The 23,639-nt window shown below is 34.4% G+C and overlaps 4 protein-coding genes across 4 annotated transcripts; 3 read left to right on the forward strand and 1 right to left on the reverse strand.

Annotated features, from left to right (window-relative positions):
- Positions 1-1,604: 1,604 nt before the first annotated feature.
- LOC108805786 (uncharacterized) lies at positions 1,605-5,230 on the reverse strand. Its single transcript, XM_018577726.2, has 3 exons — positions 4,803-5,230; positions 4,096-4,289; positions 1,605-4,002 (listed from the first exon to the last, which is right to left on the reverse strand). Exons 2-3 carry the CDS (start codon positions 4,285-4,287, stop codon positions 1,726-1,728), a joined length of 2,469 nt encoding a protein of 822 aa, XP_018433228.1. The 5' UTR covers positions 4,288-4,289; positions 4,803-5,230; the 3' UTR covers positions 1,605-1,725.
- An 8,831-nt stretch (positions 5,231-14,061) lies between these two features.
- LOC108808367 (eukaryotic translation initiation factor 5A-1) lies at positions 14,062-19,411 on the forward strand. The gene is given in 6 exon segments (XM_018580525.1): positions 14,062-14,072; positions 14,140-14,241; positions 14,243-14,255; positions 18,898-19,032; positions 19,104-19,169; positions 19,256-19,411. Coding segments are annotated over 6 exon segments (483 nt in total).
- LOC108807415 (uncharacterized) lies at positions 14,437-15,893 on the forward strand. Its single transcript, XM_018579700.2, has 2 exons — positions 14,437-14,670; positions 14,909-15,893. Exons 1-2 carry the CDS (start codon positions 14,491-14,493, stop codon positions 15,146-15,148), a joined length of 420 nt encoding a protein of 139 aa, XP_018435202.1. The 5' UTR covers positions 14,437-14,490; the 3' UTR covers positions 15,149-15,893.
- An 895-nt stretch (positions 19,412-20,306) lies between the features above and the next one.
- Positions 20,307-22,923, forward strand: LOC108805640 (probable WRKY transcription factor 4). Its single transcript, XM_018577569.2, has 3 exons — positions 20,307-21,020; positions 21,520-22,295; positions 22,364-22,923. The coding sequence occupies exons 1-3, from the start codon at positions 20,598-20,600 to the stop codon at positions 22,611-22,613; spliced, it is 1,449 nt and encodes a 482-aa protein (XP_018433071.1). The 5' UTR covers positions 20,307-20,597; the 3' UTR covers positions 22,614-22,923.
- The last annotated feature ends 716 nt before the right edge of the window (positions 22,924-23,639 follow it).

Genomic DNA, 23,639 nt, shown 5'->3' on the forward strand with positions numbered 1-23,639 from the left:
CAGTATGATATATAATATCTCTATACGACGACGTTGGAAAGAATCAGACAGGAATGATACAAATACTAACTATCACGTGAAAGGCGCGTGCCGTTGGTTACTTGTAGTAGTAGTTACAGTTGAAGAAGGACAATTGAAAAAGTTAGAAACTAAAGAGTAATAATTCTTCTAAATAGTTTTTTTTCCCAAATTTTTGTCATAAAAATGTTTGTAAGAAAGAGAAAACAAAAATTAAAGGGTAATTCTCCTAGATAGGTTATAAAAAGAGTCGTAAGAAAAAAAATGATAAAAATATTTTATTTAATAGGTAAAAATCATTTTTTTGTCACACTATAAAAAAATCATTATATCATAGACATATAGCTATAAATAAAATTGAAAAAAAAATAGTTTCGAATTATATGTGCACAAATTTGATTTTTTTATAAATTTTTTTGAAACTTTTTTTTTTATTTTACTTTTTAATTTATTAAAAAATTATAAAAATGTTTAATGAAACTATTTAAAAAAAATATTTTCAAACTTTAATTTTTATTTTATAAGATTTTAAACTTCAATCCTAAAACTTCGTCCCTTAAATCTAAATTTTAAAGTTTAAATTAGTTAAATCTATGAGTATAAGTTTATATTTATCTCTTTAATAAAATATTTTACTCATTTTGATGAAATTATATCTGTGACAAAAAAAAAATTAAAGCTATGCTAGGATAATTCTTAAAATAATATATAGCAATAGTTACTACGAGAGAGTACAAAGTGATTATTTGAATAAGTTTTTTTTTTTTCCATCTAAATTTTATTAAAGAAAAAACGGGTCAAGCCCAATAACATACAAAGGTTGAAGCCCACAACATAAACCGGGCCAACAAACCCAAACACGTCCAAAAGCCCACGGATTCACGGCCCAATCACAGGAAACCCTAAAATCTAAAAGATGCTGCCGCCGCATGCATCTCACCACCGAGATCCTGACCGCACCGCCAGACCTCACCGGAAACCGGCCGCTCCACCACTTCCTCACCACAAACGCCTTGACTCCAGTGTGTTTTCCATAGAAGAGACTCCATCGCTTCAACGAGGTCTCCTTCTTCATTAACCTTTGCTAACACCAACCACACCGAAAAAGGAGATCGAGTGAGAAACAACTTCAAATCACCGTCGGAGATCTTCATAACTCTCCCGACTACTAAACCGACACTCACACTAAAGACCTTTGCTCTCTGCGCCTCTCACCCCGACGGAACCAAACCGTTCACGGCTAAAGCGCAGAACAAGCTAGCAAAATAAAATCTAAAAAGGGAAATAAACAAGATCCGCCGTCAACCGAAAGGAATGGTGACGCGGTAACTCTAAGCCGACCGTCCTCCTTTGTAGAAACAGAAGCGACAGCGGAGACAAAAGCCGACCGGCCACCGAGAAGGCGGTGCACCGACGGAAGCAGGAAAAAAACAACCAGAAAAAAACTCTCAACAAAACTTGAAAACTCCCGGCCGACGACATGGCTGAGAAAGCCCATCGTCATCGGCCAGAACACACCACCGATCTACTTTCTCTCTCCTCTCTAACTTCTCTCTTGGATTATTTGAATAAGTTATCTTCATCTATGTCACCAAGCGAATTTTTTATTTAAAAAAAAATCCTCCATGAAAATCACAGTATGATATATAATATCTCTATACGACGACGTTGGAAAGAATCAGACAGGAATGATACAAATACTAACTATCACGTGAAAGGCGCGTGCCGTTGGTTACTTGTAGTAGTAGTTACAGTTGAAGAAGGACAACGTTGTCTCCTCGGCCTTCTTGTCATTTTACCCCAACCTGCAAAGCTTCCATCTTCAATCTCACCACCGTTCTTGCTTTGAACCGAGGGACAAGGAGCAGGAACCGGATAATACACCGGTTCAGGGATTGTGACGACCCGTCTCGGTCTACCTCTCGACCCGGTTTTCTTCCTTGCTAAACCGTTTGGAGTCCAGGAGCTTCCCGCTGCTCTCATCAACCCATCAAACAACTGAATGTCTTCTGTCACTTCGTGTTTCGAAAGAGACACGAGTCCAGGGAGAGTGTCTCTTTGGAAGTCTCGTCTTTGCTTTCCTTTCCTCGCGTTTCCTCTTCTTGGTCTTTGGCTCGTGACGACCGCAGAGGTTTCCTCTAATACGATGTCCTCAGGGACTAATGGCTTAGGCATGTACTCTTCTTCTGTGGTCTCAGGTAGTTGCAAGGTCACTGACTCGAAGTAATCTACTTCCTCGATGGAACGCGCTTGGTTCCTTGAGAGAGAAGCTAGCTTCTGGTCTAGGTTCTCTCTGTGAGTATCTACTGTTTCTGCAAACCAGTGAAGGATGATTGTTTCTGTAGCTTCAACCTCTCTATCGAAGCAAGCTGAAGAGATGGCTACCATTGTTTCTGCTGCTGCTGCTGTTGTTGTTTCTGACTCTTCTGAAGGTTTATTATCTCCAGAGACATCATCATCTTCTTCTTCAACATCAGACTCGGGAACAGTTTCCAAATCTATCATGATTGTCTTTGAACTCAGTCTTGAAGTGGTAGTAGGAACAGACCAGTTTTCATCTTCCTCTTCTTCTTCAATAACGGACATGTTCAAATCAATATGACACTTATCACTATTAACCGAAACCTTCTTTGTGTTGCAGATATGTTCTTCCTCCATCGGCTGATCTGCATCCGAAAGTGGTTCGTTGATGTCTAGCATCATCCTAACTGCATTGCGTTCATCTCTAGGAATGTTGTTGATCTTCTCAGTCTCTGGTTTATTAGAACAAGAAGCAGACTTTGAACTCTCTATCCGTATAAGATTCTCAACACTCTTTCCTGTCTCCTCTTTGATATTGGGACTCGGAACAGCATCATTACTCTTGGATTTAGCAAGCCATGGTAAAGTAGCTTCATCCTTACTAACTTCAACAACACAAGTGTTTGAAGAAAGTGTCACATTCAAGTTCAAATCTCTCACAAACTTCACCTCTGACCCATTTAAATCCAATAATGTATTATTTCCCGGCGGCCTGTAATCACTTCTACCATTGCTTTCAAACGGTAATCTATCTCCAAGACACCCTTGTATCTTCTGACCATTATCAACCGGGTACCTAGCAACTCTCTGAGGGAAGCCAAAGCTAGGATTTTGCCAAGAGGAATGCATATGGTTCCAAGGGACAGCAGAATCTGGAGGATGATACAAGTGGAGTGGTTGATGAGAAGCAAAACTTGATTCATGATTAGTGTTAGTATCATCAGTATCAGCTTCTAGGTCAATAAACGTCCTTTCTCTCCAGCTTGGAGGAGGACCATGATTAGGATTAGGTAAACCCATTACTCTTTGTGAACTGTTCATAAAAACTTGCATAGGCTGAGAGGTTGAATCCATTGGCTTGGCCGGTTGAGTAGCAGGGTAATGATCTGCATTTACGACTTGGTGGATCATCATCTTACCAATTCTTAAGGGGCGATGTGGCCAGACTTTCTGTTTGCCATTCTCATCTGGATGCAGAGGAGCATCCTCCCTTACACTGCCATAAGCAAACTCGTTTGTGTCTTGAGCCTTAAATGGTTCATTCAAATCAGCCAAGCCATTGCTTCTACTACTACTTGACCCATACCCATTAGGAAGCTGACTCGAAACCCTGTGATCTTTCAACTCCACAACTTCCTCATTGTCCTCATCAGCCGGAAGACAAAGATCTATCATCTTTCTCCTGATTTTCGACGGTCTAACCTCCTCCACATTCTTGGAGCTAGCTCCATTCTGCCATGGAACAACAGGACCATTATCCTCCACTACTGACATGGAGGGTCTATCGTAGACCGAGTTTGCCAAAGGGAAACTAGGCATTTTCCATTTACGGAGATCATCATTATTAGTAGCTTGAGATGAACATGATGCCTCGTTTTGAAACCATTCTTTATTGAACTGTTTCCTTTTCAGTTCATCCATCATATCCTTTTGTATCCTGTATACTCTGTGAAGTTCCAGAACCTGGTTTTAAAAAAAGATGACAAATTCACAAACATTTAAAGCTGAAGAAAGACAGAGAAAATCCTCTGGTGACTAACTAAGTAACTAACTAACCTGTGTCTTGAAAACAGCTTCGTGTTCAAGCATCGTCCTTCTCACCACATCTTTGTCATCATTGTAGAATTGATCTCTATTGTCAGCAGCATAGAACAATGGCCATCTACAACCGTTAGACTCGTTGTTGAGATCTCTCATAGAGTGATGATGTCCAGAGAATAAGCTTTCACAGTGAATCTTTGTTCCCATTCCTACTCACACAAAAACAATAAAAATCAAACTTTAGTCTTGGTGGACCAGAGATGAACAAATCTGATTACAAAAAAAAAAGACATTGAAACTGTCCCCCAAGTCTTAAATCAACACAACAAGCATTTCATCAGTAAAGTCAAAAACTTCATATAACTCCATGAGCTCCATCACCATAATAAACTCATTTTTAGACAGTAGCTCAAAAGTCAAAACATATAGGCAGAAGAAACAAGTGATGATGAGACTTTTCAGACAAGGGTTTTGACTCGGTGATAACTAAAGGTCGTCTTCAAAAGGATGAGAGTTCTTACGCAGACAAGTCAATTATAGGATCTCGAGATAAATAAAAACAAAAAAATAACAAAAGTTGGATGTATTACAAAGAATCTGCAGAAAGAAAAAATATAAAGACATGATTGAACTAAATTGAGAATTGAGCAGATTATAAATTGAACATCTCCAAATCATCAGACAAAAGTTTAAAAGAAAAAAAAAAGAGTATTCTTTTTTACCTCAAACCCACATCCTCTTATCGCCAACTCGCCTTGACAGAAGATCAAAAAAATAAAGACTTTACAAGTTTTCAACAAAGTGAAATTAGAAGAAAATAAATGGAAAGAAAAAAAGCTCTGAAGAAAATTTTGGAATCTATAGTCTCTGGGTATAATAACTATAGCGTAAACACACTATTAATGGAAGAAAATAGATCGTCATCATCTTCGATCTACTGGGCCACTCTTCTCTCTTTATCTGTCTCACCAAAAAAAAAAAGAACTCTCCTTTATTCTTCTTCTTCTTCGTCTACTTCTTTTGGTTTTGTGTTTATAGAGAGAAAAGGAAAGATCCCAAAAATCACATAAACAAACGAGACCTGAATTTATTTGTCAACATCCCCTCTTTTTTATTCTCTCTGCTTTTTCTTTCTCCTTTTTATTTTATTTTTTCTGTACTTTGGTTAAATGTAATAACTCTCATCCTTTTTTAACATAATCTATACATTTAAAGAAAATAAGAAATGGGTTTATGGGATTAAGTGATCTAGTTGGTTAAATCATATAAATTCTATATTTATGTATGTTGTAATTTAAATATTGATTACCATATGGTATAATAAAAACATATAATTTATAAATTGAAAATCCAAAACGGGCATGTCGTCATGGAAAATTTTCGTAAATCCTTGGTTACGCATTCTTTGTTTTTCTATTTTGTTGTTAGCGTCAATATTTTTCAAATAGACAATTGAAAAATCGGTAATTAATATACTATCGACAGAGCAAACAAATGGTAGGTCCCACCTAAAATCTGTGCCTCTACTCGCGTTGGCTACTGTGGAATCAAATTTTTCATTTATATACTTGAAGTTTTATTAGATTATCAGAAGTTTTTTTTACCAAAAGAAGACGTTTTATTGGTGATCAGAGTTAATTTTTATTATAAGAACTTAAAAGGGGGTATGGATACTGATGGAATCTAGGAACATCGCTCTGGAGTTTCAAATAGTTATAAGGGGGAATAAGGATTTATTTATATTCGTTCAAAAAAAGGATTTATTTATTTTATTTCTTGAGTAATATTGCAATGAAAACCCCTACATTAGTTAGTTTATATATTTACAGAATAGAGAAGTTAAAATCGCAAAATATGTATGTTGTTCTCACTTATTGAGTTTATAGATTCTTGTATATTTTAACAAATAAGAGTGTCATTTTATTTTTACTCGATAATAAGCTATTTTATATAGTGTCATGTTATCTATTCAAAATAAATACACAAAGTTTTGACCCATAAAAATTACTCAAGATAAATACATAAATTATTCATAATATTTGCACAATTATATTATTTTAACCCTCTTAACTCTTCATATAGGGATTAAGCAAAAAAAAACATGTTTTAATCATCAGACCCTCAGAGCATTAATTTTCATAGAATTCTGGGGTTTTCACAATTATTATATTAATATTTAAGAGTTACATCTAGCTATGTATTTAATTTAAACTTTTTGGACTACTTAAAAAGAGATACATGATTTAGCATCTCCACACTCTAAATTTTTTAAATATAAATTTTTTTGTTCTCCATAATGAAAATTAAAAACTTCACATTTGATTGAGAAGTGAAACTATAAATTTAAAGTTTTATTATTCAATACTTGAAGTTTCGTATTTTGTTTACATTTTGGTCATTACAATTACAAACCATAATTATAATTCTTAAATATTTTCTTTTTTGTCGTATTAATCCTTAAAAGTTTATATCTCATAAAATATTTTTTATTTAAATCTGTGTTTTACACATAAAACTAAATAACATTTTAAATTAATATTTTAAATATTTTAAAACTAGATTTTGACAACAACAATACAAAAGAAACTTAACAACAACAAAGGCTTTTAAGAAAATTACATGAAGACATAAATATTATACCAATTTAAATATTATAACAACACTAAACAGTTAGGTAAATTTGATTCGGAACCTCTAAAATATCCAAAATATTGTCCAAACAAATTTTGTGGAACTGAAAATGGTTGTTGTTGTTGTTTTGATGTCTTTTTGTACGATTATTTTTTATTCAGATCACATGTTTTCGCGAGTATTAATATCATCGATAGAAGTTAAGTCTTTTAGCAATATTTATTTTTTTACTTTCTTGTTCAGATCTAATGTATTTACAAGTTTAAGATCACCTGATTTCAACAATTTTAGTTTGTAATCTACAAACTAAAAAATAAACAGAGTCATTTTTACTTCGAAATTGATCATATATGCATTACAAAAATAATTTTATGAAACAACATGGTATTTTGTTTAATTTTAATATTAATTATGTTATATCTATTTAAAATATTATGTTTAATACACATTTTATTAATTAATATTGTTTTAATATTTTGTATATGTCTAGTTATATACAAAGCTTTTTTTTTGTTCAAAATATACAAAGCTTTTATGAATTTAAATTAATTATGAAAATATGAGGATCATAATATAAAATATAAATAATTTTGAAGTTAAATTTGAAATTTTGATTTCGAAGAAAAACATTTTTAAATTTCAAGCATAGAGTTTTGGAAATTTCATAATAGAATATTTTTTGAAGATTCTATAAGGCATCCGTCCTGGTTTAACCGTAGTGTTATCTCACCCTTTTTTGCGAGAACATGTTTTTCTATTTTCTTTTTCTTTTCCTTTTTTCAATTCTATTTTAGTCTTAAATTTCTTTCTAGAAACTACCTTTATCTTTAAAAATGGTTTGGCATCAAAATTGGACTGTTATTTTACCTGGACACATATTTACGTAAACTGATAATGGGAATTTTTCTATCTATAACCGAGTGTTCTTGTCTCACCGAAATGGTTCAGATTAGAGATTGAAGCGACCAAAGACCTAGCATGTGCTGGTTACCATGTAGATCACCGTGAACAGTCTTCGATCTTGTACGCTGGAGTTGCCATATGTAAATTTATCAGTAATCATGATTCGAATCCAAATAACGAAACTCACAGCCGTGAATCATTTACCATGAAAACTAGAAGCCTCAGTTATAATATAAAAATTTGAGTGACAATTGTAATTTGTTCAAAAAAATTGTGTGACAAAATCATTACACTTTTACGATCGACGTGACCAAACCTTTTCTGAAAAGGCTGTAAATATATGCAAGGCTTTTCAAAAAAAATATATGAAAGACAGTATAAATTATAATTTTTATTCCTCACATAGTTACTAATTTTTCTGAAATTATCCCAAAATATGTTAACAAAGAAAAGAAATTCTTCACAAATGTATCTTTAAAAAACAAAATTCTTCACAAATATATCTATAAAAAGGCATTTGTGTTCGGTCAAAATAATAAGCTACCCTCTTGGGCCCCTGTGTTTGTGGCATGGCATCATTTTGTTCCGTCTCTTATGTCACAAACCCACAAGGTTAATTCCATATTTTCTTCCGGTAGTGTCTGAATATTTTGTTTACATATCGGTTTATCCGGTGATACAGGCACAGAATGGGCCTTGGTGGGATGGTTGATGGAAGACAAGCAAATGGTCGTATAACCAACTTACCGATCTTGCTGGATGGACTATGGATAGAAGATGATTGACTCTCTCAATCTGGTGGGTTGATTGACTCTCTCAATCTGTGTACTAAGTATGTTTGAATCACACGAACAAACTAGACTCACGAAATCAATAGAACAACAAAGAATCACTCCTTGAATCCTAAAGACAGATTTTATGCAAAGACAAACTTTGAATAAAAACAAGATAAACTTTTTTATAAACTTGGTTGATTGAAAGGTGGTTCTTACAAAGCACGTCTAGGAGCTTATATAATGCTCAAAGACAAAGATCATAATGTTCTAAAATAATTAGAAAAGGAAACAAATCAAATGATTAGAAAACTAGCCGTTGGAGGCATAAAGAAGAGATTCTTGGCCAAATGAATGTACATGGTGCTCTTCTTGTATCTGGATGGTTTAAGGGGATAAGTTAGCTTCCTGGGAATCTTCTTTGTGGTCTGGAAGAAGCTTAACTCGTGCATAGACTGATGGATTAAGAGCTGTTGGGCATTGATGTCGGTTTGCTCCATATAAGGAAAGTTGGAGTGCAAGAGGATTCTCTTAATCTTGTGGGTGCTGGTGCAGCTAATATCTTCTTGGATTGCTTCTGAATGGTTTATATGATCTCCTGGCTTCCATAGATAAGTTTGGGTCGGACCAAAGTGATTGGGTTGAAGATCTTCAATAAATAATATCGGTTTGGCTAATTGATGCAAACCGAGTCTATCTTCTGGTCCGACTGGGATCCGCCTGATCCAGTGTACTCTGGTGCTTCCTAAGATCATGTGGAGTTCCTCTGAATGGTTTAGAAGGTCGCCTGGTTGCAGTTCTTGAGGTTGGATTGATGAGAAACCTGGATCTTCCAAATAAGGCAAGTGCAGAAGTGGTTTAGCCGGTTTTGGGAAATTGATCATATCTTCCAATTTCCTTGACCATTTCTCGTGATCTTGGGCTTTCTGGAAAGCTGATAAACTCCTCTTTACTTCTAGAATTGTTTTTGGCTCGGTACGTCTCTTGGCTGGGCTCAAATCATCTCCTAAAGGCTGGTACTCGCGAATGGATGGGCTGAGAAACCTCTGGTTTATAAAATTCATATCTTCCTGGTTCGGATAGATTTCTTGATTGTTCCAATTGGGTCTGACTCCGTCTTGAGTGTAGAATCCATGAAAATTAGTTTCATGGTGGAACACCTCCTGGTTTGAAAGATATGACATTTTTGGTGCACATATGTTCTGGTTGGCGCCATGGTTAGTTGAGCAGGGTGTTGGGTCGACCTCCGGTTCAGCTACTGGTTTGATGGCCTCATCATCCAGTCAATTTTGAAAGAAACATAATTAATGCTATAGAATGGACTAATTCTAAAACATACTATGCTATTTAATTAGAGTTTAGAATACTTTCTGATTAATATTAGAAGTAGGTCGATCATTTCTATTACGGTCCATAATGTAAATAACTAAAACGAAATTCTAAATTTAGATTAACTAAGAAATGATATTTTAATTTCTATGGAAAACGAATCCAAAACTGATATAGATACATACTTGTCTCCAAAAATTAACACTAAAATACCACTACTTCTTTAACGTCTGGAAGTTTAAATCTTCTAATTTTAAAATTTTCGAATCCAAGAATACTTAATGCAAAACAAAAATACAGGGAAATAGTTCTAATAACATATGCTACATCAATCTGTTTAAGTTTTTTTTTCTTTTTTGTAAAAGTATATCTGTTTAAGTTAACAATGTATTTTTTTTCCAACAATTTAACTAGGTGTTACCTGATATCATTACAAGTCACTAACCATAGATTTTAAGAAACTTTTTTTTTAATTTTGTGCTATATCTCTTAATATCTTATCATCTGGATTTGAGTTTTGGTCCAAGTAGTTTAGATGTGTCAATCGTAACAGATGATCAGTTTACTTCTAACGTTAGTCAGAAGGTATTTCAAACTTGGATCAAGCAGTGTTGTAGTCAATCTATTCTAAGTACATTTCTGATCGACCGAATCAGCCGATAGAATTTATCAACAAAAGAAAAAAAATAGTGAGTGATTAAAGAATAAACAAATTGAAATAACATGATATGAGATTAGTAGATTTAAGCTTCAATGCGGTACAGAATCTACATATATAAAGTTACTAGATTAATAGAAACTATTATAAATAATTAGAAGACTCAAATAATAGACCCAAGGCAATGTATTATTTATATATGATATTTACATATATCAATATTTATAAAAGCAATAGCATGATACGGGATTACTAGATTTAAGCTTCAACGCGATACAAAATCTACATCTATAAAGTTACTAGATTAAAAGAAACTATTATAAATAATTCGAAGACTCAAATAATAGACCCAAGGCAATGTATTATTTATATATGATATATATACATATCAATAGTTATAATGCTTTTATGGGTTCAAGATAAGTTGGGAATAGACCTTAAAAGTGGTCCAAAGTATGCTTTCGGAAATGTCGCTCTCATCAGAAAAATAAATTAAGATTTATTAGCTGAGTATTAGTCAAGGGTCCTATCATAGTTCTTCTGGTATGTCCCACTAAATTGATCTCACTGAGAATCAAAGAGAAAACAAAATTCCATTATATACACATGCAACTATTCAAGTATACACATAAATTGATCATTAATTTGAGGAAAAAACCCAACACGGTAAAATCACCCGAGTTCGAGTCCCGACCAATAGAAAATTAATGTTTCGATATCGCCGGAGACAAGAGATCGACACGTGGTAACACGTAACTAATTTGGAACACTACTATAGAGTCAGGATACCCCTATATAATTCAAAAAAAAAATATTCAAGTATGCGACTATCATTTTTCTTCATTATTTTTATTAAATTAAATTATATTTTCCCATCAAAATATTTTTTTATTATGAAATCTTTCAAGATTAAATTTAACTGAGAACATTGGTGAATCGAAATTTAATATAAAGTATATGAACCTTTATTTTGAAAATACCAAAATAATTCATAAATCATGATTCTACAGAACTATGGTGGTTGAAAACTATAAAATTATATGTCACTCTATCATTAGTCATTAAGCATATTATTAATCGGAAAAATATTTGATCCCTTGAATATTAGAAAAGGTGTTTGAAAGGTAAATTATTTGCAACTCGTCTCCCACTAGCTCCCCTGCCTCTCCTTTTTACAAAAAAAAAAAACTATTTTAAAATCCCCTCGTCTTTAACGTCAATTTTTAGTCTACAATAATTTATCAGACGCTGGTTAAATAATTTCTTAGCTACATAAAGATAGTCCCTATCGAAAAGTTTGCATCAATTTTTGAAAAGCATCTAGAACGTAGACAAACCATGCTTGTCCACACAAAGCAATGACCTAAACATTTAATTGTCCAATTATAGCCTGAAAAAGTAGATTCCAATAAAATCTATAGCTAATCGAGATCTGTAACAATTTGTTTTCCTCTTCTTTTATTATAGATCAAATATTTGAGGGACAATCAAACATGAATCAATCAGAATGGGTTGTGCATTTGATAGTTCATATACAAACCTTTTTCGCAAAAGCTTATATTAAGGCTAAACGTTTACCCTTACAAATAATCCATTTTGGATAGTTGTCCGTGTCCATCAACAAATTGTTTTTCTTTTCAATTGTTTTAGTGACGGATTTAGTCAAAATAAATGGCCAGTTTCGAAACAAAAATATGCAACTAAACCAGACATAAGTAACTTTTGTAGTGATCTAATATCTATAGTGACAAATGCTTGAGTTTCCTAACCGTGTTTTTAAATTTTAATCATGGTTACTCGTTGTGGATGTGTTGATAAAACTAATAATAATTAGAGGTTTTATTTTTTGGAACTAGTGTAGAAATTTTTGATCCAAAATGCTTCGTTTACGAACGACAAGATAAACCAATCTAATCTAAAAATCATCTTAAAGTGTTCCATTGCCATGAAATGTAGAGTGAGATATTGAACAATTTTATTATAGGTGGATTCTTGGTAAACTTCTAAGCAGATAATCCACATTATTTGTGTGTTTCTTTCCCTGTCTTTTCTTTCTTCTTTTGATTTTCCCCATTGTAGTACTGGGATTTGATGATAATAAGCCCATTGCCAAATATACAATTTTGCAAAGATCACCGAAAAAGCATTTTCCTTTTTAGCTTTCAAATTTTGATAATATTGGCATAATTATGTAAGTACAAAATGTTCATACATAAACCAAAGAGACCTTTTTAAAACGGAATTTCCAGAGACGATAAGGCATGGTGTAATTGGTGATCTATTTATGCCACATGCAACATGAAATCATATTATATATTTAGGCTTTTCGTCATAGATATTCTTGAAGGCACAAGGTTTTGTCATGAAAAAATATGTTTCGATAGTCTAAAATATTTATTTAGAACCAAAGTTCATTTTGATCATTTTAAATAAACGTTATATTCATTTGGGTTCATTCTGTTTGAATTAGGTTAGATCTGATTATTATATTATGTCGCTTTCACTGGCTCGTGTACGGCTTATTCGTGATGCTATATTGCTATTATTTAGAAATTGAAAGGACCAATCACCGAATGTTGTCGACAAAGACGAGTGAAAAGTGGAAAAGATGCCCTCATTATCTCAGTTACCATAATGAAAGATAATTTCGTCACTAGTATCAGATGATGTAATTAACGTTTAAGTACGTGGTTTGTGCCACATGTATTGAAGATTTGAAAGTTGGATTGAACATTTTAGCAAAAAAAAGTGGGATGGAACCCTAGATTGTTAGTATGATTTGAAAAGACATGAACGGTGGGTGCGTCCAAGTCATTTTCAACTTCAACTTCTGTGTTCGGTTACGAGCTATGTTCAGAGTCGGTATAAGAGCCAAATCTTGTAGAAAAAAAGTGATGAAACCGAAATGAAAAGCTTGAAGTGTACGGCTTCTACATGGCAACAAACCTTAGGTTATATGCTTTTGATACAAAACTCCCGTTAATAATTAAATACAATATGTATTTTCTTATAAAGTATGTGTATTGACAGAAAAGACTAACTATATATGAAAAGGAATATTAGGATTAGATTAAATCTAGATTTATTAAGAGTAATAATTAATCAAGTCAGATCATGTAATCAAACGGTGGAGAAAGGCCTTGTTTAAGCCATCTCAATCTCTATAAAGGCCTTCTTTAAAAAGCCCATAAAAAAGTGCGTCACCACCTTCGAGTCTCGTAGTAACTAAACTTGGTATCGTTTCGGCGGTTAGAGCATTTGAGACCATAATACCAAATTTACACCAAATTTGATGTTTAATGTTAATTTTTTTGTCATCTCTAAACATAACACAAAATATTACAGCAAATGTAATATTATATATTATTTGATGTTTTCTATTTTAATAATTTTTATATTTTTATTATTTGAAATTAACAAATCATTATTTTATCACACTTTGATATTATGTCTATTAAATTTTCGTAACTATATGTTTATAAAATTTATTTACATTTATATTTTTGGTTTAACAATATTATACATGTATTTATTTTATATAATATACTATATTAAAATTACAAAATATTAATTATGAAAACACATAACAAAACAATATATTTATTTTAATAAAATTTGTATTAGCAAGTAATACAAGTTTAAACTATATTTTTCTTTTGTCATCAGTTTAACTATATTATTAAAAAAATGGTATTTTGGTGTCCTATTGGAATTGATCTTATCACAAAAAATATTCAATCATCGAAACTCCCTCTTGCATTTTAGGTGCAACACCATATCGAATGAGGAGCATCATCTCGCGGGAGTGTCCAAAACATACCCACAACAAGCTGGAACCATCCGTAAGAACGGTTACATTGCCATCAAGGCGTCCCTGCAAGGTTCCTAGAGATCAAAGGCATTATCGCATATGTCGTTCTTAGATTGATAGAGAAGACGCTTTTGTTTTGAAAATGAACATATATTTATATATAATTCAGTTAACTCTCTCCAGGTTGAACCACGTCAGATTCCAGCGTGGAAACTGATGCCTTCTTTGTTTGATACGTCAGATCGCTTAATTGATACCTTCTCTTATTGGGCTCGCGTGTTGGGCTTCGTCATATAATTGATGCGATGTTTATGGTCCTAATAAGGAATAGATCTTTGGTCTTCGGTTTCATCGATGCGGCGGTGTGGCTGTGGCGATGGCGTTTGAGATTCGTAACGGAGGCGTCGTGTAACTCTGACTTTAACCCTTCTGTCTTTAATGGTGATTACAAACTCTCCAGATGCATCTTCCAGTCGTCGAATCGGGTATAAATATACCAAGAAAAGGATCAAAAGTTGTCGAGGCCAGGCTTCTGATTTATTATGCTTGACTATATTGATGATGATACATGTCTGATTGTTGATTTCTGATCGCTCTGTTTTTTTTTTCTATTTGTGTTTAGGAAGATGAAGTCGTGTTTTGTCTGATTTATTATGCTTAGCTATATTGGTCATGATGTTACGAATCGTTGGTTATGACATATTGATTTTTATTTATTCTCAGGGGACCATGATGCAAGCTGCTATTGGTTCTAGCCTTCTTCCGACGTACCGTGAAAGATTCACCGCCGGAACCATGTTCTCTGTCTCTGGATTTGATGTCTCCAGATGTGCCCAAAACTTCCGACTCACAGACTCTCCGTTGATGATCCGGTTCACGAGAACACCTCTTTCGAGGAGTTGGCTGAACCTGTCTCTCCCTTGCCGGAAGAAGCATTCCGGTTCCGTAACCAGTCTGAGTTGATTGGCTTAGCCAACACGAACACTCAGTTTCCAGGTATAGTGAACACTCAGACATTCTGACGTGTCAGTGTTCTCTGGCTTGCATCACAAGAAATCAGAAAAAGTTATGGTGATTTCTAACGACAGTTGCTGATATGCTCATTTAATTTCCTCGGTGATGGGATATCAGACACTTGATCTTCTCTTATGCTCATTTTAAACATAACCACTCTTTGCTGTCTGTGTGCTGTGGCAATGATCCTCTTACGCCTTGACACTGCATGTTTTGCTATCAGAGGTCTGGAAGCTGATCCTCTTACGCCTTGATCCATTTCGCAATCTATTTTGAGGCAAGGCTCAGCAGCTACTCCTAGAATGCTGAGGACTGTGGTGGCTCAAGCTGCGATTTTTCATCTATGGCGTTAACGGTTGTGTGCGTGACATCAGCAGTCAATAACGGTGATAAGTTTGTTTAGAGTCATCGATCGAGAAGTGCGTGACATCATTTTGGGGAGAAGGCATATACGGCAATTTCATAACATATTATCTGTTTGGATACGATAATTTCTTGAATAATCTCTTGATTGCACTGCTCTGTTTTGTATTGGCTTCCCGTTTTTCTTTACTTTTGCTATGGAGTTCAGTTTTGAATAGGTTCTTACCTTTATAGTTATTTACTTTGACCAAGATGATGAGTTGCTTTGAACAGGAAAGAGGGTCGTAAGTATGTGTGTGAATGATTCAATAAGAGAAGTGGAGCTTTTTCATTTTGATCGTCCAAGATAAGCAATATACACTTTTACTTATACATACATGTTGTAATATAAAGTTGAAGACAGCTTTTTATTTTTGCATCCTCATCTTTACACCTAAAATGTTTACATGGCTTTTACTACTAATCTAACTGATCGGTCAACGTCAAAGGATCATGTTAAGTAGGCAACGTCAGAGGTTGCCTCTTCTGCAGTCCTTATTATTGTCAATGTTCATTCTTTATGAGAATGAGATGATATCACATATCTAATCAATGGTTTAGTTTCTTTGCTTTTAGATTCTTTTTCATCTCCTAATACTGGACTCACACAAGTTTTGTTGGTAGCGTGGTGAGGACCATTAGTCCAGATAATACCAACAGGTGTGACGCTCGAAGGCAGTTCAGAAGTGTCTGAACCAATTCCTCTGCAAACTGATCCACTGGTCAACACTAAGGAGGAAACAACGAGTGGGTGATAAGGGTCCAAATCTTAAGAAACTATAAAGGTGTCCTGATCACTCCAACTTTGGAGACAATGAAGCTGGCCAAATTTCCCAATTCCATTTCTGGCTCCTACGTGTTTACCTTTCACTGAATAATGTAGTTGTCTTGCAACTTATTAATTAATCAGTTTTGGTTTTGGTTTGTTGAAGTATAATTGGTAGACCGGGTAATTTTAGTATTTATGCTGTGGTTATGAAACTTTTTTGTTAACCAGATTTTGGTTTCGTATTGTTTTATTATTATTCTGGAAACAGTAAAAAATATTTAGCAACAAAAACACCACTATTAAAATAAACAGATGTATTTTTTTTAGTTTAAGCAAGAGATATTTTGTCTTAAAAATAGAATTAAAAAAACAAAGGAATTCAAATTAAAATAAGCTAGCCTAATTCAATTATAATAGTGAAGACTGAAGTTATAGCAGTAAAGTCTAAACGAGTTTGTAATACACAATAATTCGGTAATAAATAAATAAGAATAAATAAAATAAAGTAACTACTCTCTTAATAAAAAGAAGTTATTGATTTATTCAGAAAAATCATAAATATGCATGGTATTATGCAATTTAGTCAAACATCTTTGATTTTAAATATTTAAATATCACATCTACGTAAATAATTCATGAAAATAATTGTCCAAACATAATATATAAACATATTCACTAAAAAATCAACCAATCTTTAATAATACTAATTAATCACTTAATATATAAACTAATATAATCAAAGAACTTTCACACAAGACAAAAAAAAACAAAAGCCAAACAAAAATCTCCATTGTTAATAATATCATTTACTTACATTCTACAAAACAACTACAATAACAATGACAAAGATTTCCCTAAACATATTATAAAAATGAAGCTAAATTTTTATAAGAGCTAAACTTTTTGCGAGCTTTCTTTGCTAGAAGGATATATATTTCCGAGCGTCCTATCGATCAGTTTTAAGAGAACATGTGGAGTTGAGCACATGCTGTTGTGCAGACAGTTGTTACGCTCGAACCAAATTCGCAAGACTATAGTATGCACTGCTAAACGATGCAAAATCAAAGAACAAGTATACAATGATATTAGAGATCATAATTCTATTTTCTTTTGCCCAGATTTAATTGACTTATGTATTTTATATAGTAGTATAAAAGAAAACTGACACAAAAAGATATTTTTTATAAAACCCGAATAATCAAATCCCGCCCGTAGAGCGGGCTTACCCTAGTATGGACATATAGCGCAGTGAAAATATTCTTTATTCTTTTGTTTGTAGCCAAGAACATCTATAACTGACTTTGTTTTTGATATAGATGGATGACATAAACGATTGAGTTACAAGTTGGCATCAATAGATTGTAGATTTTAGAGAGCTCCGGAACATTCTTCTTCATGATGATTTGGCTCCTGATTACAGAATAGGATTCATTTAAACCACTAAGAATTTGATAACTTTAGCATGATCTATCTTCGCTTTTGTAGCCTTGCAGCAATCATAATAGCGACAAGTATTGACACAGTTAGCACCATTATAACTCATCCTGGAGTTTTCAGAGTGGTGTAATATGTTGCCAAATCCATTGAACCTTGCTAGAGAGACCAGATCTGTTGAGATAACTGATAAGATCTTGGAAGATTCGTGATGTATAAACGAGTTTCCAAATCTTTCCAAATCTCTTCGGCATCATTGATCGAATAATGCTCTCGTAGATCTGTTTAGAAACAATATTAAGAATCCAAGATTTGACCATTGAATTGCATCAAGACCAGATTCAGTAATTATGATGTGATTCGATAAACCTAGCAATAGATCCATCAATGAAAGCTAGTTTATTATTAGCATCTAAGGCAATCTCTATAGAAAATACACCAGTTATCATAAATTGTTCCATCTAACATTTCAGATATGATAGATAGACCTGAATTATCTCTATTCGTAAGCAAGAATGGTGAATGAATGCTATACGATCAGAGGTTCGGGAGACGACGGAACTGAAGTTTCCATAATTGGAATCCGACGAGTTGCCGATTGAGCCCATCGAGCATCGTGGCGTGTTAATCGGCAAATAACCATCGCTTTGTGATTTATTTCCAATCTTGGTGGAATAGCCAAGTTTTTCGATCACAAGATGAAGAAAGATTGATCGAAAAAATCAACGATAAAGCTACGTGAATAAAAGAGATGAAGAAATAGATCGGTTGCTCTGATACCATGTTACTGTTTACAAACAGATGAAGAAGATGAAGTTGTAATTGACGTTCTCATTTCTATTAAATGTAAAAGTGTGCAACATCAAGTTTATACAGTGAGCTTGTTACCGTTTTACAAGATAAAATAAACCTGAGACCAAAACACATTAAACCGACATTGATTACACTAATAGTTCCTTCCTCTCATCTCTTCCTCTCATCTTATATATCTATAGATTATGTGAATTTAGTTCATACGCATGATCAAACACAAGTGCTAGGATTTCTTGCATGCTAGGGTAATTGTGATTGAGCTTGTTGTGTTGTGTTGCAGGTTGTAGAGGTTTCAACGTCAAAGATTGGGAAGCATGGTCATGCTCATGCAAAATGTCACTTTGTTGCTGTTGACATCTTCACCAGCAAGAGTTCGAAGATATAATATTTTTTTCCTTCTTCTCACAATTGTGATGTATGTGTTAACTTGTTTTTGATTCACTGCTTCTCTTTTTCATTTTTTGGTTCTTTTGAATTGGGTTTCAGGTTCCTCACGTCAACAGTATTGATTATCATCTGATTGACATTTCTGAAGATGGATGATATGTATGTGTATTTACTTATCCCTTTGGCTACCTTTTCTTCTAAATAGTTTATTAACTTTTTGTGTTCTAATTGTAAAATCATATTAATTACAGGGTAGCACAAAGGATGACCTCAAGCTCCCTACTGATGATGCTCTTCTCCAACAGATCAAGAGTGGTTCTGAGGAGGGAAAAGATTTAGTGGTGAGTGTGATGTCTGCCATGGGAGAGGAACAGATCAATGCTCTCAAGGACATTGCTCCCATGTGAAAACTACAAAACCCAATGTCTATCAACAACGGCGTTTTATAGAGGAAATCATCTGTTTTATGAACCTTTTTAATTATAATCTACGTGCATCTCTTCTTCTATATTTATTATGAAGTTCTTTTTTTGATAAAAGATTTAGAAGAACTTCATAATAAAGATATAAAAGATTAAAAAAAAAAAAAGATATAAAAGATTTATGAAGTTCTTCTATTGTTATTCATTCTTTACTCATCAGAGATTCTCTTGAATTTTGGTTTCTCTACATTGGAAAATTGGAAATTAATGTGTTTACTAATGTCTCATCGGCGTCAACTTTTTCCTGAGACGTTCTTCTTCTTATTGTTTGATTCTTTTTGGCTGCTCAAATGTCAATCTCTCCCACCATGATTTTTGGCATTGCGAGCAAAGTCGTCACTCGTGGTTACAGTTATAAAATTTTCGTATGCATTGTTGTAATATAAGAAAAGGTTAATACCTCTACGGCCTACGTGAGTCCCACATAGATTCATAAATGTTTATAATATTATCTCCTGGCCTTCTAAAGTCAAATGTCTCTTCAAAAGTCATGTTGCTGCTTTGCTTTATTTCCATCACCTCAAGTTTACAAATATACACCCAAAGTCCACCTAAATAAAGTGACTTACCAAAATCGTTTGCTTTCACGTGAATTTTGTTAAAAGAAATTATATGTAACCATCTATGTTTATATCGACTAAAGTATATACTTATCTCAGACATCATATGATTTAGGCTTTTAAACGACAGCCCATTAGGACACAGAATGGGCTCTCAAAACAGAATGCCAGCTGTCATTTCCGAATTTTCAGACAACGTGGAGTAGCTGTGGCCTTGTCCTTTGCCTCTTCACTCCCCAGGTTAACGTACGTACATTCCAATACCGACGCTTTTTGTAGAAAAAAAGGTGAAACCTAAACTCAAATCAAAAGATCAAATTCGGTAATTGGTACAACTTCGAAACGTGTTCTTCGTTCCTGCACATTACTAAAAGAAAGTCAATCTAAAATTTAATTAGTTTTTCAAAAAGAAGAAAAATGAATTTAAGTACTTTACACAAGTAGAGAGAGAGAAAGAGAGAGATTGTTTTGCAGCGTGGACTTTTTTATACTGCGAGAGAAAACAAAAGTTTTAAGACTTTTTTTGTGCTGTTTGATTATTTTTGGGATCGATGTCGGAGAAGGAAGAACATCGGTCGACATCTAAGTCGATCGGAGCTCCGTCGCGACCCTCTTTATCTCTTCCTCCACGGCCCTTTAGTGAGATGTTCTTCAACGCTGGCGTTGGATTCAGCCCTGGTCCCATGACTCTGGTCTCAAACATGTTCCCGGAGTCCGATGAGTTTAGGTCTTTCTCTCAGCTCCTCGCCGGCGCCATGGCTTCTCCCGCGGCTGCTGCATCTGCCGCCGCGACGGCTAGTGAAGAAGGAAATAATAGCTCGAGTGGTGATGATGTTGACCCGAGATTCAAGCAGAGCAGACCCACCGGTTTGACGATTTCTCAGTCGCCGTCGATGTTCACCGTACCTCCAGGGCTAAGTCCGGCGATGTTGATGGATTCGCCTAGCTTCTTGGGTCTTTTCTCTCCCGTTCAGGTTCAAGACTTCATCAACATGTTATTATTCTGTTTTGGGGGCTTAAATTCAAAAATCTATTTATGGAAACTAAATATTTATAACTTTCTTTGTTTAGCTAATTCTTTTTTGTTTGCTCAGGGAAAAAAAAAGAAGAAAACACTCTTCTTTGTTAGCAAATCTATGTAAAATTCCATTTCTAACAGATCATAGACTTGTAATAACCATTTTACTGGTAGATAATAAGATTATAAGTTATGAATTAAGGTTTATTAGAGAAATTTGGGGAACTTTGCAGCTCAACTGTATTGAAAGGTATGAATTTTTAGGGGAAAAAGGTGTTTGTAGATCAAATTACTCATCAAGATTTTGACCTGCTCATAGGTTTTATATATATATAAATCTTCATCAAGATCTATTATTGCCATATCTAAAAGATTCCTAGTCTTGTATGATATCCTTGATAAGCTATTCTCTTTTTGTAGGGTGATTTAGAATCTAACCATTTAACAATTTGCAGGGAGCATATGGAATGACACATCAGCAAGCTCTAGCACAAGTCACAGCACAAGCAGTTCAAGTTAATGCTAATATGCAACCACAAACCGAGTACCCTACTTCCTCTCAGGTTCAATCATTTTCATCACCTCCGGATTCTTCACTACTAGCTCCAAGAGAAACCTCAAATACAACCATCATTGAGCAGAGGTCACAGCACCCTCTAAATGTTGACAAACCAGCTGATGATGGCTATAACTGGCGAAAGTACGGTCAAAAGCAAGTCAAAGGCAGTGAGTTTCCTAGAAGCTATTACAAGTGCACCAATCCAGGGTGTCCTGTCAAGAAGAAGGTCGAGAGGTCTCTTGATGGACAAGTAACGGAAATCATCTACAAGGGTCAGCACAATCATGAACCTCCTCTGAACACTAAGCGAGGCAACAACAACAACAAAGATAGTATTCTAAGTGGGACTTCGGTTAATAACAACAGCTTCAACAAGAGTAAGAGGGAACAACATGAAGCAGCGAGTCAAGCTACTACAGAGCAAACGTCTGAGGCTAGCGACAGTGAAGAAGTTGGTAATGCAGAAAGTGGTGTCAGAGAGAAAGCTGAAGACGAACGTGACCCCAAGAAAGTTCGAGTTTCGGAACCAGCTGCTGCGGTTTCTACTTCACATAGAACTGTGACAGAGCCTAAGATTATTGTCCAAACGACAAGTGAAGTTGATCTCTTAGATGATGGATATAGGTGGCGCAAGTATGGACAGAAAGTGGTTAAAGGGAATCCTTATCCAAGGTAATACACAAAACATTAGTTTATTTCTTGAAACATTATTGTTTTAAATGTTCACTTTTGATCCACAGGAGTTACTACAAGTGCACAACACAGGGATGTGGAGTGAGGAAACATGTAGAGAGAGCAGCAACAGATCCAAAAGCTGTAGTAACAACATATGAAGGAAAACATAACCATGACCTTCCTGCATCTAAATCAAGCAGCCATGCTGCAGCAGCAGCTGCACAGTTAAGGCCAGAGAATCGACATGGCGGTTTGGCTAACTTAAATCAGCAGCCTGTTGCTCGTCTAAGGCTGAAAGAAGAGCACATAATTTAAGAGATGGGAACTCTGATCTTTTTTCATGGAAAAGCTTGCAACCTTGATGGAATCTTTTGGTAGAAATTGAGCAGGTTTCTTTCTATATACACTTGTCTGAGAAATCTAGAAGTTTACAGAAAGAAAAGAATAAAACTTAAGAGCTTTTTAGGTTTTTCAGATTTTCTGTATGTGAATTCTTTTGTACATGAGAAAGCTTTTGTGTTATTGTTTTAAAGCATAGGTTATACAATTTGCGGATGAGATTATCTGTTGTAACACTATAACTGTTGTGTGTTTCTTTTGTTTAATATACTACATTATTGACCTACTTGCTTTGGTTTGTCTCTCTCATAGACTCTCAGTCATTGCTTGAATGAAATTTACAGAGCAATCTCACTGTTATTTTCATGGGGTTTGAATAATGTACAAATGAATATTTTCATGAGATTAATAAAATTTTAGGAAAATCTTGTTTCTATGGTTTCCAAAGAAGGTATTGATTTGTACCTAATGTCTCTTTAATACAAATATGAGAAAGTTTTTTATTTTCTTTTTTCTTTGGTTTTGTCTCTTAGATGTGGAAACTCATCATTGTTTGTTAGTTAAAAGGGTTGGGATCTGTCCGTGATTCACGAAATCAATCTTGTTCAGCCTGACCCAACACAGTGCTTCTCTGTCTCTGGTATTAAGAAAGTTGCTATGAATGAAAAATACTTTCTCAAATTGGAAAAATGAAGATACAGAGTTTGTTATATACATACGATGCAATTGGTTTAGTAAAAGGAAACTAAACCAATGCTAAACCAAATGATTAAATTAAAGACATTTCACCACCGGTATAATCTAAGTTAACCAATCTCTAATACGCCTCCCTCAAACCGAAGTCGATGATGGTGAGAAGAAGTTTGAAATGGAGAAACGACGAAGGAGTGAGTGAAATGGACCGGGATGAAGAAGCTTTGTCAAGAGATCAGCATGCTGATTACTTGACCCGACATGAAAGAGACGAAGAAAGCCATTCTTGAGCTGATCACGGATGGTATG

The sequence above is a fragment of the Raphanus sativus genome, chromosome 6, assembly GCF_000801105.2.
Source record: "Raphanus sativus cultivar WK10039 chromosome 6, ASM80110v3, whole genome shotgun sequence".
Taxonomy (NCBI): domain Eukaryota; kingdom Viridiplantae; phylum Streptophyta; class Magnoliopsida; order Brassicales; family Brassicaceae; genus Raphanus; species Raphanus sativus.